The following is an 18,127-nucleotide window of genomic DNA, read 5'->3' as shown; positions in this document are numbered from 1 at the left end:
ATTGAGGAGGGAGAGCATTCCAGGCATTCCAGGTTCCAAACCTCAGTCTTAAGGATGTCCCATGACCCAGGGTCCCAGTCAGGTCCCCCGGGCGCTCTGATCTCCAGGAACCTGCGCACAGGCAGCGGCTGATGGACGCCAGTGTCTCCGCATGGTCAGCAGGGGGCGCTGCTGCCTCGGCCCGAGTAGTCGCCAGCTCCTCTCGGGGCTTCTTTATGTCTCCTTCCCGCCCCGCTCCCCGGCAAGGACTTCCGGCGAGGGCGGAACCTTGGTGTCGCGGGATGCGAGGCGCGGGCGGCAGAGCGCGCTGAGCGGCACCGGCGGCTGCGGCAACTTCCGGTCGTAGCGGCCGCTGGAGTGAGGTGGAGGTGGCAGGGGCAAGATGGAGACTATCTTGGAGCAGCAGCGGCGCTACCATGAAGAGAAGGAGCGGCTCATGGACGTCATGGCTAAGGAGATGCTCATTAAGAAGTCCACGGTGAGCGGCAGGAGGGAGGGCAAGGGGAAGAGGCGGGAGTGGGGTGGGGAGAGAGAGAGAGAGAAAGAAAAAGCGGCCACATCCGGGGTCCTGCCCCTCCCCCTCCCCCAGCCCCTGAGATCCCCCCTCTCCCCGGTGTCCCAGGGCCCAACATCTGTTTGGGGGGTGCGTATCCATTCTGGGGGTCCCGGCTCGCCAACGTGTCTCGCTCCAGTCTGGAGTTTGGGTGGTGGGCCCCCAGCTGGGGGCAAGTGAGAAGCTGACCCGGGCTCTATCTCTTTCCCCTTCAGCTCCGGGACCAGATCAACTCGGACCATCGCACTCGGGCTATGCAGGACGTGAGTTGTGGGGCGGGGAAGGTCCGAACTCTGCTAGAGTGTAAGCCCCCCGAGGGCCGGCACCGGCGTCTCTTTGAGTCCTTTTCCTCCTTAGCTGTTTGCATGTGATCTTCCCCTTGAGACCTCGAGCACCCTAAGGGCAGCGACTGTTCTGGTTTTTTATTTTCTCGTTATCTTTGGAGCTTAGGCCAACACCTGACAGTTCTGAGGCTAGAGCGTTAATAACTGGTTATTGACTGGCGTAGGGAGCGATTAATTAATGCTTATTTGGTGTTCCAAGAAAGGCCTTCGATATCAGCATGGTAGATTTGCTAACCTTTTGCTATGGGCCTGGCACCATGCTAATTGTTACTGCTACTACTACTATACTACCACTAAACCTGCCTGCCTTCTAGATTTATCTCTTAATGCCATTGTTCTATATACAGTTTTCATCCCATCTTTGAGGAAGCTGCTCTAGCCTTGAGAATAAAGTCTCTAATAAATGTATTCCTACTAATATCTTGACAACTGAGGCCAGCTTACTGTGCTCTGCTTAACTTTCCAGTTAGGTTTCACCTAGGTCTTGGGCCGAAAAATGACATATTAGACAATGATGATGGGTTAGTAGAGGAAGAATTTGAATGGGGAATAGACCTTCCTTCTCAAGTTAGGTCATATAAGTAGTATCTTTACTGTCTGCTGAAGTCTTAGTGCCCCTTAATTTATCTTGGGTAATCACTGAAGAGTCTTTGTTGGTTGTCCAACTCTGTGGCAACAGAAACTGCTTTATGTTGATGAGGTGTTGTTTTGTTTTTTGCCTTTTAGAGGTATATGGAAGTCAGTGGGAACCTGAGAGATTTGTATGATGACAAGGATGGGTAAGTGGCTCTGCTGGGCCAAGTATGGGTGCTTTTGGGGAGCCAGTGTCAATCAAACTACCGACCCTGGTCCCTTGTTTTCTCTTTTGGTCCTTTTGGGAATTTCAGGTTAAGAAAGGAGGAGCTCAGCGCTATTTCAGGACCAAATGAATTTGCAGAATTCTATAATAGACTCAAACAGATAAAAGAATTCCACCGGAAGCACCCAAATGAGGTAAGCCCTAAGGGTTGTGGATGAGATGAGGCTGCTACTTTCAGAGTGAGCCAAGGGATACTTCAGGACGTAGCAGCAGGGAGGAGGAGTATTACTGAGCTTTGGTTTGTTTTTACTCATCGGTTACCTAATCTGCACCATAGAGTTATTTTGATGAACTATAACAATTGAGCAAGTGGCAGTATATCTATCATTGAAAAAAAGTGTAAGACAGACTTTGGCAACTATTGCCTCTATCTTTCCTGGTTTGCTGTATTAACACCTGTAAAATTATATTCTGTATGAATATACAGATTATTTTTATTATCATTATTATAGTGTGACAAGAAGACATTTTGGTGTAGTGGCACAATAGAGTGCTGGACTTGAAGTGAGGAAGACTTGGGCTCAAATCCTGCCTCTGGTACCTATTAGTTATTTGACTGTAGGCAAGTAATTTATTTTCTCTGAGCCTCAGTTTCCCTATCTGTGAAATAAAGATAATAATACCGCAGAACCTACTTCCCAGGGTTGTTAAAATGTATGGAGAGCACTCTGCAAGCTTCAAAGGCTTATATGAATGTTCATTATTATTATTACTGTTAGGATGTTTAGTTAATCACAGTATTTGTGATTTAATCTTTGCCCTGAAAGAGCTGACTGTCCCAGCAGAGAGACATATTTAAATACCAGATAAGAGACAGCCATGGTATGCTGGGCAGTGTTGACTTAGGCTCAGGACTCTTTTCCCCCATACCCAGGAGAACTAGTTCAGTTCTGGTACTAATGAGCTCTGTGACTTTGAGCAAATCACTATCTTGCTTCTGGGCCTCAGTTTGGTGTGGTTGGATTAGATGACCACTAAGACCCCTCCAGCTCTAACCTAGCATGAGTCTCAGGACACAGGAAGTTAAGTACTACAGGCATTTAGAGGCAAGAAAGTGCTAGGGGTGGAGGAAGGGGAAGGCTTCTGTCAAGAGTGAGGACTTGAACTTGGTCTTGAAGGATGGTTCAGTAGAAAGGTGTGGGGAGGAAACTCCAGGTTAAGGGAGCGTTGTGCAGAAGTGAGAATGAACAAGATATGCTTGAGGAACAGGGAGTAAACCAGCCTTAAGTGGAAGATCATGTTGGATTTTGGCAGGAGAGGAGGAAAGGGAGTTCAAGGTCAGATTATAGAGCCTTGAATTTGAGATTCAGAGGTGTAGGAAGTGGAGAACCTTGAAGGCTTTTGAGGAAGGTCATTATGTGAAAGAAACAAAAGTTGGAAAAGGTAATCTGCCAGTGGTATACAGACTGAATTGGCTGCAGGGACCAGTAAGGCAGATTTTACATCTAGATATAAGGTGATAGGGACTTGGGCTAAGTTGATAGCAGTGGGAATGACAAAACAGATTGATGCTGAAGTTGAAAAGCTGAGCACCTGCATTGAGGGGGACTGTGGGCACAGGAGGAAAGGAAGCACATCTGCCAGTGTAAGGCTGTACTTAACATTCTGGGTTGCCACCTGCCATCTGGTCATGAACAGAGGAAGAGAAAAGTATTTAGTAAGCACTTGCTTTGTGTGAGACACTACTAAAAAAAAAAAGAAAAGCAAGCAAGGAAAAGCAAAGAAGAGCTGTCAGGGAGCTCACATTTCTAATTAGGGGAGAAAACACAGATATGGGCCAGTCAGAATATAGAGGCTTTAGCAGTTCTCACCGTGCAGCTACAGGCCAGACCCGGGGCCCTTAGGTTGACCTGTTTGGTCAGATGTCAATGCCCTGAGGGTTTGAAAGGCAGAAGGTAAGGCCTGGTAAGGATAGGAATAAAAGGGAAGGCTCAGGTATCCCTTGGGCCGCTTGCTGTGATGTATTCGAGCCAGAGACAATATTGCAAGTCGCGCTGCATATAGAGCCTAGTTCGGGACACAGAGCCATACATGTGAGACAATGTTGCTTCTGTTCAGAAGAAATGGAGGATCCATCCAGGCTTTGTGCTTTCTCTTCTCAGATTTGTGTGCCAATGTCAGTGGAATTTGAGGAGCTCCTGAAAGCCAGAGAAAATCCTAGTGAAGAGGCACAAAGTAAGTGGGTTTCACATTTCGTATTAGCAGAAATATAGCAAATGTTCAACCAGTTTAAGTGTAATTGCAGCTGCTCTCCCCAGCTCAGGAAAACATTTTCCCAGAGAAAATGTGTTAGTTCCCTCAGACTATCCATTGAGGTGAAATCTTGGCTTTCGTTGCTCTGGGGGACATCACTTAGGAAGCAATTGGCTTCAGTTTCTATAATCACCTGAATCAAATCAGGACTCTGTGGTGTTAAAAGTTGCTGCCTGGGACTTTTTCCTCCAGACCTCACTTAGCTTTGGTGGCTTGGAAAGCTTCTCAGCATGTTGTGGTCAGCTCACCCCAGAAGCAGCAGGCGACAGCTCTGTGAATGGACCTTACTGTCTGGTGGAGAAGCAAACAGGCTAAATGAATAGGCTGACAAGAGAAGTTTTGTGTAAGGGACTGTTTTTCATTTATTTGGGGCAACTATTCTCTCTGATTCTCTCAGACTTGGTGGAGTTCACAGATGAAGAAGGATATGGCCGTTACCTGGATTTGCATGACTGCTACCTTAAGTACATTAACTTGAAAGCGTCTGAGGTAAGATATTAGAAGGAGATCTTGCTTCACAGAAGTGGATTAGGGAGGTTGGGCTGGGGGTACTGACTGAAGCAGGATTAGAGGTGTGATATGTGCACTCTTTGAATGAGCCTCCACTTTGGAAACGACAACACAATAAACATTTTGTGCTGATTATATACAAGACATTGTGGTGGCTGCAAAGGTGTATAATGAAGGAAAATGCCTTAGTAAGCACTTCCCATGTGCTAAACACTGCTAACAGCTGAGACTATGTAAATAGATAAGCGAGATGTCCCCATCTTCAAGGAGCTGTCATCCTGATGGGGGGACAGCATATGTAGAGAAGTGGTAGTCACCAGAGAAGACCAAATGAGGATGTTAGTTGAGGAAATCAAGGGATGGCGAGTGGAACCAGAGAAAGTGATTTACATGTGTTTTCCAGTAGCAATGGCAGTATAGATTTGATTATAATTCCTAGAGGAAGAGATGGAAAGGACAATACATGTTCTTACACAGGCTAGATGGAAGGGAGAGGAAAGTCATGTCTGAGGAGCTTGGCTAGGTTGACCAGATATGGTGGGCCATCTTAGCATGTGGGTTTGTGCCCATACATTTAGCAATCACAGGCCCCAAAGTAGGAATGGCAAAGCTGAATGGCTTAAATCCCCCAGGGCAAGGTATCTGGAAGGCTGGGGGTCCCCAGGGTGTAGCAGTAGGATGGAAGACAAGAAGAGAGCTAGGGCGGAAGCATGGACCCTGCCTTTCAGGAGTTTACAGTACAGTTAATAAAAACACCTTCTGTGTAAATGTCACTGACATGGGTGCTGCAAATTTTAAAATGCAAAAAAACAGTTGACAAATAATAACTCCCATGAACATACATTGAGTAAGATAAAAATTGAGAAGAAACTTAAATTAAGTTCCCAAAAGTGAATTGGCTCTATCTTGAGCATCCCACTGGCAGAAGGAAGTCTTGTGATTTTATAATTTTTTGTCACTGTGTCTGCTTCTCTTCTGAATGTCCAGATTAAGACATTGCCTGCCAAAGTAGTGAAGGGATTGAATTTTGGAAAAATTGCGCAAGAAGAAAAAGACTCAAAGTTGTACCTTGTTATGCTGAGCTCTCAAATTGGATCTTGTATAGAATTGATTAGACTGTATCTTTAAGTTCTGCACACCCAACTTAGTCAAACCTCATGTATTATTTTCAGAAACTGGATTATATCACATACCTGTCTATCTTTGACCAGTTATTTGATATTCCCAAGGAAAGGAAGAATGCAGAATATAAGAGGTGAGCATTGTCAAAATTTTTGGCTCTTTTTTTTTTTTAATTAAAGACTAAATTCTAACCCTGACTGTTCTCTGAGCACTCCTGGCTTCTAGAGTTATTGGGGAATGTGGAACTCTAAAAACCCAACTTTTGAACATTTGTACTCCTCCAGGCTTGGCAGAGTGAATATACTTGAAAATTATTATGAACTTGACAAAGATGAATGTTTCTGTATTTGAAGAACGGGGGGGGAAAGAATTTTATATGAAACTAAAGCTCATGTACAGCTTGGTTTTTACAGATATTTGTTAAATTTAAACACTGCCTTGCTTGTCTCGGTCCCCTTCTGAACTTCATGTTCTTTATCATGCATTTTTAACATGCTCATTGCTGCACCTTTCCTTTTTTTAAAATCACCATCCGTCTTCTTCCCCTTTCCCCAGATAAAAGACTTTTCTTATAGCAAATATGTACAGTTAAACAAAACAGATCCATACAGTGGCCATGTCTGAAACTGTCTCATCTGCACCTCTAGTTCATCAACTCTGCCAAGAATGGGCTTCATCATCAGTCTTGGAGGTTGTGTTCCTTTATAGTGTTGTAATCATTTTATTAATTGTTCTTCCAGCTCTGCTTTCATCAGTCTGTATCAGTTCAAACAAATCTTCTCAGATTTTTCTGAATTTTTCTCTTTTGTCATTTCTTGTGACACAGCAATAGAAAGAATATGATTTTATCATCTTAGGCCCAACCTGCTGCTTCATTACTGTACCCCATAAAGCTCTAATGCTTAGAGTTTTGTGTCTTTGGGGTTGTGGCTGCAGGGATGAAACTAGGTCTTTGCCACATGGGAAACAAGACTTGCTTTGGTTTGTCACCTCCATCATAGGTAGCACCCCTGCCTTTCTGTAACTGAGTCTTTCTCTCTGTGTTAGGTACCTGGAGATGCTGCTTGAGTACCTCCAGGACTACACAGACAGGGTGAAGCCCCTCCAAGACCAAAATGAACTATTTGGGAAGATTCAGAATGAGTTTGAGAAGAAGTGGGACAATGGTACCTTCCCAGGCTGGCCGGTGAGCTGAAGGGGCTCTGTCAGGAAATTTAGTCATGACACTTGCCCTTTGCATTTTAGTAAAGGGCCTGATAATAGGTGATTTTTCACCTTCAGTTGTGGCCCTGAGACGTTCTCTGTCCTGTAGTTTTATGGAATCTGGTTTTCTTTTTATGATTTCTTTTGGAGGTTATTTCTAAGACTTGCATATGTGAAGGTGGGAGGGATCCATTGCTATTGCCATAGAGCTAGCTGTTAATAGGATACCTGGTTGTCTTTCTTGGCAGAAAGAGACAAGCAGTGCACTGACCCATGCTGGAGCCCATCTTGACCTCTCTGCATTTTCCTCCTGGGAGGTATGTTTTCTGTAACTCTCCAGTGTGTCTCACAGACTAGCCAACCACTCCTGTTTGTTTGTGTATAACACATTCTTTTTTTTGCAATTAAAAACAAAACCCCCAGGATTTTCTAGAACTGGGTATGTATAGAAGTTGAGGAAAAATCAGATGGGCTCATGTGTTTCTGTATACACTTGAATAATTGTAAAGTGCCGTATGCATAGATGGTGCTATTATTATTAACTCTACTGTTGCGTCGCTATGATGTGGCGATCACAAGTTCTGGGGATCTCAAGTTCAAGCAGGTCCTGCCAGTCTGGAGGAGCTTCACTTGCCAGATGCATGTAGGGCTATGTGTATGATGTTTGAGGACAAACTTGGTTAAGTACAGCAAGGTTCCTCAACAGAAAGTTGGCCACAAGCTTAATTTTTTCAGCCATAGCAATGTGTGAAGTCATTTACTAAAATGTAGAGGAGTTACCATCTTCATTAGTACCCATACCCAGTTCTGCCAGGACAGCATTTGGTCTCAGGAATCATTTTCTTCAGCATCCTAACTTATTCCTCTGTTTTATAGGAGTTGGCCTCCTTGGGTCTGGACAGATTGAAATCTGCACTCTTGGCTTTAGGACTGAAATGTGGCGGGTAAGAGGCAGGAACTGTAGTCTTAGCTGCCCAGTATTCCCTTTCTCCACTTGTTCACTATAATCTTTAGAAGGGCTTAAGCTCCATTTGTCTGAATGCTGTAAAACTATCCAAGTGCAGGTGAGACCAGACCGTCTGGTGTGATAACAGGGAACCCTTTGTCTCTTTGTCTTTACACAGTACACTGGAAGAGCGAGCCCAGAGGCTGTTCAGCACTAAGGGCAAGTCCCTGGAATCACTCGACTCCTCTCTGTTTGCAAAGAATCCCAAATCAAAAGGAACCAAGAGGTGAGGGAGCTGGTCATTTCTGTGTTCCCTGGTGCAGTTGGTTCTGTCTTGGTCCTCTTCCCTGGCAGGTGGCATGGTGTAGTCAGCGAGGTCAAAGACCTAGGTTTAAATCCCAGCTTTGACACCTTGGCAAGTTGTTCACCTCCGAATCTCAAACTCCTCATGTATAAAATGGGGATAACAGTGCTTGGCTGACTCACATCAGAGTGTTTTATCAATGAGGTGCTCTCATTATTGTTTAAAAAGCCAATTGTGAAGCCTGCATTTCGCCATCACTGATCCATAGTGACAGCCACTTGTTAGGTACCTGCACTACTGAAGGGACATTGTATTACTATTCCCAAACAGATGAATTGACACTTGTTTAAGTCAGTGTTGACTCTAGGCTGTGGCATAGAAACATTACCTCAATTAGCTAGAAACGTAAAGAGACTGAATTTGGCAAGCATTTACTAAATACCAACTTGAAGTAAGGCACGTGGAGTGAAAGACAAGACAAAAGTCCTTCCACCCTCCCCAAGTTTAGTCTGTTAGAGGGCTATAGTAGGTACCCAGATGAGTGCAGTACAGAGTCAGGAGGTGTGGGGCACAAGAAAGGTCACCCAAAGTGCTCTTAAGAGAATTAGAGGAGTGAGACAGAAAGCACTGAGAGCTAGGGGAGACACTTCACCTGAGCTGAGCCTGGAAGGAAGAGGAAGCAGGCTTCTGAGAGTCGCTGAAGAGGAGGAGGAGGAGAATGGGTCATTTCTCTTGTGGATTTGTTGTGTCAGTGTGTGCTGGCTAGATTTGTCCTGGTGGTCTCAAGAATTCAACTTTATTTTATGGTCCAGCGTAGTGGTAACATAAGGTTGTGTTAACATATGTAATGTAAGATAAACTGGAAAGTCAGGCTGTAGTCATGTTAAAAGTTCCCATTAAAGAATTTGTGATAATAGGGAACCACCAAAGTTTTCTTAGTACTAGGGTTCAGGTGACTGTGTATATGAAGAGAATGATGGAAAGAGGTATTAGAAAGTTAAAGTGACAGGATTTAGAAACTTGAACTATGGGGGAGGGGAAGAAAAGAAGGGGAAATGTCAAGAGATGACTCCATTTTGGTGTGTTCATTGGTGATAAGTTAGTACCCCAGTATTTTTATGGTCTCTGTCAGTGTTATTAAGTGTAGTCACTCTGTGACGTTATCTTCAAATTTCTAGAAGATTTTATACTCCTGTTTTATCAACCCATTGTGGGTTTGGGTAGCTATGGCTTTTAATATTTTTAAAAATTGCTTCTCTAAAGGAAATGTTCATTTACCGTGAGTGAGGTGCTAAGTGGAACCATTCCTAGAATGGGGGGATTGAGTTGAATTATAAAGAATCCCTATTAAGATTTCAGTCTTCTCGGGGCGGCCAGGTAGCACAGAGAATAAGAGCACTGGCTCCAGTGTTGGGATGACCTGGGGATCGAATCTGGGCTCAGACACTTAGCACCCACCCAGAAACACCTGGCCGTGTAACCTTGAGCAAATTACTTAAATCCAGTTGCTTAGGGGCGGCCAGGTGACTCAGGGTGTAAGAGCACCGGCTGCAGTGTTGGGATGACCTGGGGATCAAATCTGGGCTCAGATACTCAGCACCACAGCCAGAAATAACTGGCCGTGTAACCTTGAGCAAGTTACTTAACCCCTATTGCTTTAAAAAATAAATAAATAAAAATAAAAAAAGATTTCAGTCTTCTTCAAATGACTTGGATCACTTCTTGTTCACAGGGACACTGAGAGGAATAAAGACATTGCTTTCCTTGAAGCCCAGATCTATGAATATGTAGAGATTCTTGGGGTGAGTATATAACTCTGAAAGTAAAGTAACCAAAAACATCATCCACTGAAAGACCACTCTCGTGTCACTTTTTGCTTAAATGGTTAAACAAAAAGAAAGAGACTTACTGATGTCAAAAAGTTGTTTTCCTTGGACAACTTCAGCTCTTCCACACTAGTCTTGGGCACAACCTACGTTGCCTGTCTTCTTGAGCATAAACTGGATGGACAAATCTGTCTCTGGTTTTTGATTTTCCAGAATCATCTGCATCCCTCTACACTGTGGAGAGCATGCCATATTTCTACTCAAGAGGTGTTTTGGGAATTAGAGACAACTTGATTTCTAGAACAAGTTCTGATCTTTGAAGCAAAAGATTTCTATACCTTTGTCTAAGGCAGTCTGATTCCTACAGTAAAGGGTTTTAGGTGAACAGTTAGAATCTTGGGGTTTTTTTGTGCCAGATTAGGAGATATATTCTGATGGGAGACTCTGAAACTGGATCAGATAAGTCCACTAAGTCATTTCTGCTTTTTAAAAGTCTGTAATCCTTGTCCTACCAGAAAATAAAATAGCAGTTGCTACAGCCCATTTGAAGAGGTGTCCCTGATTCCATATCCCTGGACATAAGGGTTCCAAGGACTTTGGCAAGTTGGACGAGGTTCCCCTCTATAGTAACAATAGCTAGCATTTATATAGTGCTTTAAGATTTGTAAAACACTTTGCACATTATCTCATTTGATTTTCACAGTAATCTCGTGAAGGTAAATGCTATTAGTTTCCCCAAACTGAAGCTGAGGTTAAGTGACATATATATCAGGTGTCTGAGGGAGATTTGAACTTGGGGCTTCCTGACTCCAGGCCCTGCACTGTTCCTACTATACCACCTAGATACCTTGTTAAAAATGTATTTATCTTAATTTTGTCACATCGAACTTGACAAACATCAACAAACATGAACATTTCCATGTGCAGGAAACAGAAAAAGGACTGTATATAAGACTATTAAGTATGCCTTTAGTTTTTTGAAAATTTATAATAAATTCATTTCATTAGTTTCAAAGCTGTCCTGCTTCTGTGTTTTCCTCCTATTCCCTACTTTGCTTATTAAAAAATACTTAACACTTTTTTTCTTTTTCTTTTTTTGCTTTTTGGAAGGGGAAGGCAGGGCAATTGGGGTTAAGTGACTTGCCAAAGGTCACACAGCTAGTTAAGTGTCTGAGGCTGGATTTGAACTCAGGTCCTCCTGACTCCAAGGCCAGTGCTCTGTTCGCTGTGCCACCTAGCCGTCCCTGAGTAACACTTTTTTCATCCCTTTTTGGGGCATTACTATTATTAGCCCCTTCTCCCCTTATGTCCTTTCCCCCATTAAAAAAATAAAAGCCTAACTCTTGTAACAAGCACAGTCAAGCAAAATGGATCCACACATTGGCCATGTCTGAAAATATTATTTCTTACTCTGTAACTTTAATCTGTCTTCTCTGTCAGATGGTAGGTTTCATTGTTAGTTCTTTAGAGTTGTAGTTGGTTTTTGCATTGATCAGAGTTCTTAAGTCTTTCAAAAAAGTTTCTCTCTCCCTTCCACCCCTGCAGTGTTATAGTTATTATATAAATTGTTTTTGTTCTGTTTACTTCACTCTGCATCAGTATTCCCATATTTCTCTGAATCCATTCCTTTGTCATTTCTTTTTGTACAGTAATATTTTATTATACTTATATGCCACAATTTATTTAGCTACCTTCCAATTGATGGTCAACCCCTCCAATACCTTAGTTTCCAGTTTGGGGCTGTAACAAAAAGTGAGTATCTGTATTCATAGGGGTCCGTTTCCTCTCTCTCTCTTTTGAGTATATTCCTATTAGTGATATAATAAATAGAGTCAGGGAGGATGCCCTATTTTGTGACTTTGGGGTATAGCTCCAAACAGTGTCCCAAAAGGACTGAGTCACTTCATAGTTCCATCCATACTGCTGCATCAGTAACTATCTTTGTTCTCCCACATTGGGCTGCACTTCTCCTGCCTATTTATTAATTAGCTTATCTTCTGGTTCTTTAGGAACAGCGGCATCTCACTCATGAAAATGTGCAGCGCAAACAGGCACGGACAGGAGAGGAAAGAGAGGAGGAAGAGGAAGAGCAAATAAGTGAGAGTGAAAGTGAAGACGAAGAGAATGAGATTATCTACAACCCCAAAAACCTGCCCCTGGGTTGGGACGGCAAAGTGAGTGTGTGTGCTCTGTTCAGGAGGCCTGCTCAGCCCTTCCTGCCTTCTCACTTCAGGGTCTTACTGTGCTGCATCTCATTTCTTCCAGCCCATTCCCTACTGGCTGTATAAGCTGCACGGCCTCAATATCAACTATAACTGTGAGATCTGTGGCAACTACACCTACCGAGGACCCAAGGCCTTCCAGCGGCATTTTGCGGTAAGGAGTCCTGTTCCACCAGAAATGAACACAGAGGCAAAGGAGGGAAAATCTTTGAATGGGCACAACCCAGAGCCAGTTTGTGTGGAGAGTTAAGGGGGTAGAGGAAGGATGATGAGACAGTGTGCTTGGAGGTGTTGGACTATGGCAGAGCACCCTGGCCCAGCAGCACATGCCTGTGTAGCCCTGGAGTCAGAGCTGAGGCCATTGTGGAGCTGGCATCCTGCCAGGCCTTCCCCCTGGACCTCTTGGTTGTAATATACATAGGCCAGCCTAAAGCCACCAATCAGTATGTTCCCCAAAAGCAGTTAAGCTGAACAGTTTGGAAGAGTTATTGTGAGAGGCAGCGTGTACAGCATTACACCCATGTTGTTTGCCCTTCTTTAAACGGGAGAAATGAAGGGCCAGCTAGGTGGCACAGTGAATAGAGCACCAGCCTTGGAATCAAGACGACCTGAGTTCAAATCCAGCCTCAGACACTTAACACTAGCCATGTCACCTTGGGCGAGTCACTTAACCCCAGTTGCCCTGCCTTCCCCCCTCTAAAAAGAAAAGAAAAAATAAATAAAAAGGAGAAATAAGGGCCTTCAGCCTGTGTAATTCCATACAAATAGTCCCATCTTTTTTTTTTTTTTTAAAGCAATCGGGGTTAAGTAACTTGCTCAAGGTTACATGGCCAGTTATTTCTGGGTGTGGTGCTGAGTATCTGAGCCCGGATTTGATCCAGGTCATCCCGACACTGGAACCGATGCTCTTACTCGCTGAGCCACCTGGCCGCCCCTAAGCAATTGGGGTTAAGTAACTTGCTCAAGGTTACACAGCCAGGTGTTTCTGGGTGGGTGCTAAGTGTCTGAGCCCGGGATTCGATCTCCAGGTCTTCTCAACAGTGGAGCCGGTGCTCTTACTCATTGTGCTACCTGGCCGCCCCCCCATCTTTTTTTTTGAGTTTTGTTTCTTTTTCTTAATTCCCTTTCTTCTCCCTTGGCTTTTCTGCCTTCTCAATATCTCTACCTTATACTTGCCTCAAAGTGTTTCATGGTCCATCGATGGCATTAAAGGCCAAGATAGGTGCAACCTCTGGCCCAGAGGTTACTGTGGGCTTCTGTCTCCTGTCTCCTACGGAAAATAAGACCATTTATAACAGGAAGGAGGACAGTGTTCACGGTAGCATTCTTTTTTTTTTTCCAAATGTTTTATTAACTTCTGATTTACATCATTCATTGCCGCCAGATTTTGAGTTACAAATTTTCTCCCCGTTTTTCCCCTACCCATCCCCCCAAAATAGCAGTCTCACAGGATATCCCCTCCTCCAATCTGCTCTCTCCCATATTTTCTCCCATACCCCTTTCGACTTTTCCAGTGGATCTCTATGTCCCAGTGCCTGTATATCTTATTTCCCAATTACATGTAAAATAGTATTGATAATAGCATACACACACACACACACACATACATACATATTTGAATATTTGATTTTAAAACTTTGAATTCCAGATTCATTCCCTTCCTTGTCACCCACCCTTACTGGGAAGATAAGCAATTCAGTATAGGATGGACATGTGTGGCTAATGCAAAACAATAACATAGTAGATATATTGTAAAAGACTGACTATATTTCTCTCCCTTGTATCCCACCTCCCACTTGTTCTGTTCTCTGCTTTGATCCCGTGTCTTTTCAAAAGTGGGTACTTCCAACTTCCCTCCCCCCCAGCCTCCTCTCCCTTCCATCATCCCCCCTCTCATCCCCTTCCCCCCTACTCTTCTGGAGGGTGAGATACCCTATTTAGTGTGTATTTAATTCCCTCCTCCAGCCAAATTCAATGGGAATAAGGTTGACCCATTCCCTTTTGCCTTCCTATTCTTCCCCTCCATTGTAACCATTTCCCTTTGCCTCTTCTGTATGAGATAGTTCATCCCATTCTGTCTGTCCCCATCTCCTCTCATATTCCTCTCACCCCTTAATTTCACCTTTTAAGTATCATCCCTTCCTGTTAAATTGGTCCTGTGCCCTCTATCTATGTATACCTGTAAACATATATACACACATTCACATATGTATTCATATGCCCACATAACCTTATATATATAGACATATATATATATATATATATTTCTATTCCCTTCAACTACTGAGAAAAGTTTCATAAGTTACAATTATTGTTTTTCCATGTAGGAATTTTAATAGTCATGGTAGCATTCTTAAAACAAGTTGTTAATGAAAGGATTTGCCATGGCCAACAGAACAGCTTAAACTTCTTATTTTCATCTGTTTCTGCTACCTAGAAGGAACTTTTCCAGGAGAAAAAAGGCTTCTGATAATGGTATAAATAAAGAGAAAAAAAATGTTAGATTTAAAATCAAGAGACCTGGCTTAGTATTGAATTTTGACATATTTGCTGAGTGACCTTGAGCAAATCTTCTTAACTTTTTCAAGTCTCAGTTTTCCATCTGTAAAATGGGGTTAATTATATACATGCATCACCTGTCTCCCAGGATGGTCCAGGTTGGTTGTGCAAAAAAGCACCATAGAAAAGTGTACCTTTTTTTTAAAAACATCAGTTCATATCCACCATCATCTTTACCATCATCTTTCATAGACCAACTGTGAATTGAACTTATTATATACAAAGATGATATTATTAACCAGTCATCACTAAGGTATACTTTGGGTTGTTTTCCTAGTAGTGGTAATGGTTTGTGTCTAGCCAGCCATCTTCTGTCACCCATCTCTCCTTGAAACACGAATGACTAATCAGAAGATTGATTCGAAGGGTCCACTAAGGTCATAAAATGATGGAACTAAGAGATATGTAAGTCTGACCACTGTGTTTTACAGATGAAGACACATTTCCAAAGAGAGGAATTCATTTGCTGTGGTTGCACAGCTGGCTAGTTGTAGAGTTGGTACTTAGACAACATTCTGCTGATTCCCTCTCCTGGCCCCTTTTTGCTCCACCATGATGTTGCCCTCCATTCTGTGATCATGGCGCAGTTATTGACAACAAGATGGACTGACCTATAAAAGCGAGGCCTTAACCAAATGGTACAGCTAGGAGGAAAAGTGGGACCAAACAGTGTAGTGTTTTTTTTAATCATCTGCTTCCTGTGGTGTTGATGATAGTCTTTATGCTTATGGACACTGCTTTTAGGGAGAGTCTCTAATGGAGGGAGAGTTTCAAGATTTAGGGATAGAGTGAGAATAATGCTCTGTGTATAGTTGGTACTGTTTCCTATTGTCCTGCCTTTCTTCCTTCCCAGGAGTGGCGTCATGCTCATGGCATGAGGTGCTTGGGCATTCCAAATACAGCCCACTTTGCTAATGTGACCCAGATTGAAGATGCTGTCTCTTGTAAGTAACCTTTAATTCTCTCTGAGTATTAGGACACCACTTACTACCCTAGGTACCTGTGGTGAATCAGCCCTCATAGCAACAACATACAGCTATATGAAAGGTCATGAAGTCTGTCTCTTTTCCTATCTTGCCAAATAGAAATTCTAGAGGGTGCCTATTGCAGGCCCCTCTCCCATTATCAATGTGCATTACCTACTCTGTTTCCATACTGGAACAGTTTGCTCCTCATTAAGTATCCTGGGGACTCATCATATTGATGCCAAACATAGTGTGGACACGTGACCGGCATTAGCCCTTTTGAGCTCGGCTGAGGAGGTTCGCCGGCCTCAGGCTCCCCAGTGCCTGGAATTACAGAAGTGTGGTAGCATACCTGGCAGAATGGATCTGACTTAGAGTGCTGTCCACTTTCCTTCATTAATATGTACCCCAAGATGATGTGGCCATCTTCTGCTAAAGCTCCCCTCACTCTCATCATCAGCTACTTATTCCTTATCATTTAACTCCAAGCCACTTAATCTGTCATGCTCTAGGTTTCTCTCCAGGGCTTGAAGTTGCAGAGCAGACATCCGTCCTGTGCCAATGAAATCATTGCCTGCCAGGGTAGAGTGTGACATATAAGGCATTTATGTTACCTACTTTACAGAGTTGAAAAGGCTTTGTAAACTTTTAAATGCCATATTCATATCAGCTCTTACTGTTTCCACTATGCCAAAGTTCTGACGGACGTGTAGCTCTTGAGTTGGTATTCTCGTCCCATGCATCCCCTGAATATTCTTAATAATAATTACTGATAATTGTTTTCTAGTGTGGGCAAAATTGAAACTGCAGAAGGCTTCTGAACGGTGGCAGCCTGACACTGAGGTAAGTGGCCATATTTGGGGATCACTGGTAGAGTCAGTCACTGATCTTACTAAACAGCAAAGATCTAGCTCCTTCATCCTATAGCTCCCATAGACACTGGCCTGGCCTTACTCCATTGCAGCAGCGATTCTCTGATCATGGCCAGTGAACTCCGGAATGTTGTTTGTAATAGGATAATGTTGCCTTCTTTAAAGTATCCCATTGTATTGTGGAGGTGACCCTGTGTTTTCAGAGGCTCTGCCAGGTCCCACCCAACCTAGTGATAGGTGAGCTCTACATCTGTGGACTAACCTAGCTTAGTAAGGAGAAGCTTATTGCCAGAGGGGTGACTACGAAGGGCTGAATTTTTTGAGTCATAGCAGCTCATAAAGACTGCTTCCTTAGTATTCTTCAGTTGAGGGAGTGCCCAAACCAGTAAAATCATGAATTCTTGAAGCATGTCATAAAAACCAGAAGTCACCTTATGTGCTTTCCTTCAAAAATAGTTTCATCTTTCTATTAATTCTGGCAGCAGTTTGTTGGGGTGGGGCGGGGGGGGCAACAGCAAGTAGACAAGTCCTTTGCCTTATCAGAGTGAACCAGTAACCACAAAAATTGAGAGTGGATGCCCTTCAGCAGAAATTCTTGACCTTTTCTTCATCCTGGACTCCTTGGGCAGCCCAGTGAAGCCTTTGTTTTTAATGTGTAAAATAAAAAGATAGGATGATGAATGAAACTGATTCTATTAAAATAATTATCAAAATATTTAGATAAGCAAGTTCATGAAGCCCAAGTTAAGAACCCCTGCCTGCCCTAGGAGTTCTGAATACTTTTGCATGATCTACCTTTATTGGGGATAGCTTCTATGCAGATGTGGTTATCCGTATCAGGACTGCCACCCTTGATTTGGATGGGTGAGGATGGGGTGCAGATATCAGGCAGACACTAAGTTTTCAGTTGCTAGAGGGGGAAGAGCAGCTGTGTTTTGCTCACATTCCTTGAGATTGCCCAGAAGTGACCCGAGCCCATTGCCAAACATCAAAATGCTCATTTTCCCCAGGGCTAATAAACCACTTCCCTCTTTCTTCCCCCACTTTGTAGGAGGAGTATGAGGATTCCAGCGGAAACGTTGTGAATAAGAAAACATACGAGGACTTGAAACGCCAGGGACTGCTCTAGTGTCGTGAGTCCGAGCTCTGTGACTTGGTTGAGCATCCTAGGATTTGACATTTTTTATTCCACACAGGCACATGTTCCCAAAGACTGCTGCGTGATCCAACATTCTAGCATGTGTCTTGTGAAGATAAGAATTGTGGACATAGTGAAGATTTGAAATATGTTTAAATTTTTGTTTTATATTAAAAAGGGTTCTGCAAAAAAAACTCAAAAAAGGCTGGGCTTGATTTGAATTTGACATGTCTTAAAGGCAATAGGGAAGCCAGTTCTTCAGGTCATTAGTTCCTGTCACTTCCTGTGTCTAGACTAGAAGGTCAGAGATTGAAAAGAAGAAAGAACACTATCAAAATGTCAGAAATCAGCAGACTTCTATCGTTAATGTGAAGCCAACACACAGAGCTGCCTCGTTTCCCCTCCTCAGGGAATCACCAACCGCCACTGCTCTCTCTGCTGTCCCTTTTCA

At 43.3% G+C, this 18,127-nt stretch overlaps 1 protein-coding gene across 2 annotated transcripts; it reads left to right on the top strand.

The window, feature by feature from the left end:
- Positions 1 to 337: 337 nt before the first annotated feature.
- Positions 338 to 17,879, top strand: SF3A3 (splicing factor 3a subunit 3). 2 transcript variants are annotated; one of them, XM_069067983.1, is made up of 17 exons: positions 338 to 478; positions 769 to 816; positions 1,624 to 1,676; positions 1,785 to 1,890; positions 3,859 to 3,931; positions 4,407 to 4,498; positions 5,692 to 5,774; positions 6,689 to 6,827; positions 7,093 to 7,161; positions 7,721 to 7,788; positions 7,969 to 8,076; positions 9,827 to 9,896; positions 11,930 to 12,094; positions 12,186 to 12,296; positions 15,555 to 15,645; positions 16,454 to 16,509; positions 17,590 to 17,879. In XM_069067983.1, the coding sequence occupies exons 1-17, from the start codon at positions 383 to 385 to the stop codon at positions 17,665 to 17,667; spliced, it is 1,506 nt and encodes a 501-aa protein (XP_068924084.1). In that variant the 5' UTR covers positions 338 to 382; the 3' UTR covers positions 17,668 to 17,879. The 2 variants fall into 2 exon arrangements, with proteins under 2 accessions (XP_068924084.1, XP_068924083.1); XM_069067982.1 differs by having other exon boundaries at positions 7,939 to 8,076.
- The last annotated feature ends 248 nt before the right edge of the window (positions 17,880 to 18,127 follow it).

This window comes from Petaurus breviceps, unplaced genomic scaffold (assembly GCF_028583685.1).
Source record: "Petaurus breviceps papuanus isolate PSGF00001 unplaced genomic scaffold, PetGlider_PUasm1.0 90760, whole genome shotgun sequence".
In the NCBI taxonomy this organism is placed as follows: domain Eukaryota; kingdom Metazoa; phylum Chordata; class Mammalia; order Diprotodontia; family Petauridae; genus Petaurus; species Petaurus breviceps.
The sequence above is the reverse complement of the archived record's forward strand: the minus strand, read 5'-3'. Positions and strand labels throughout refer to the sequence as shown.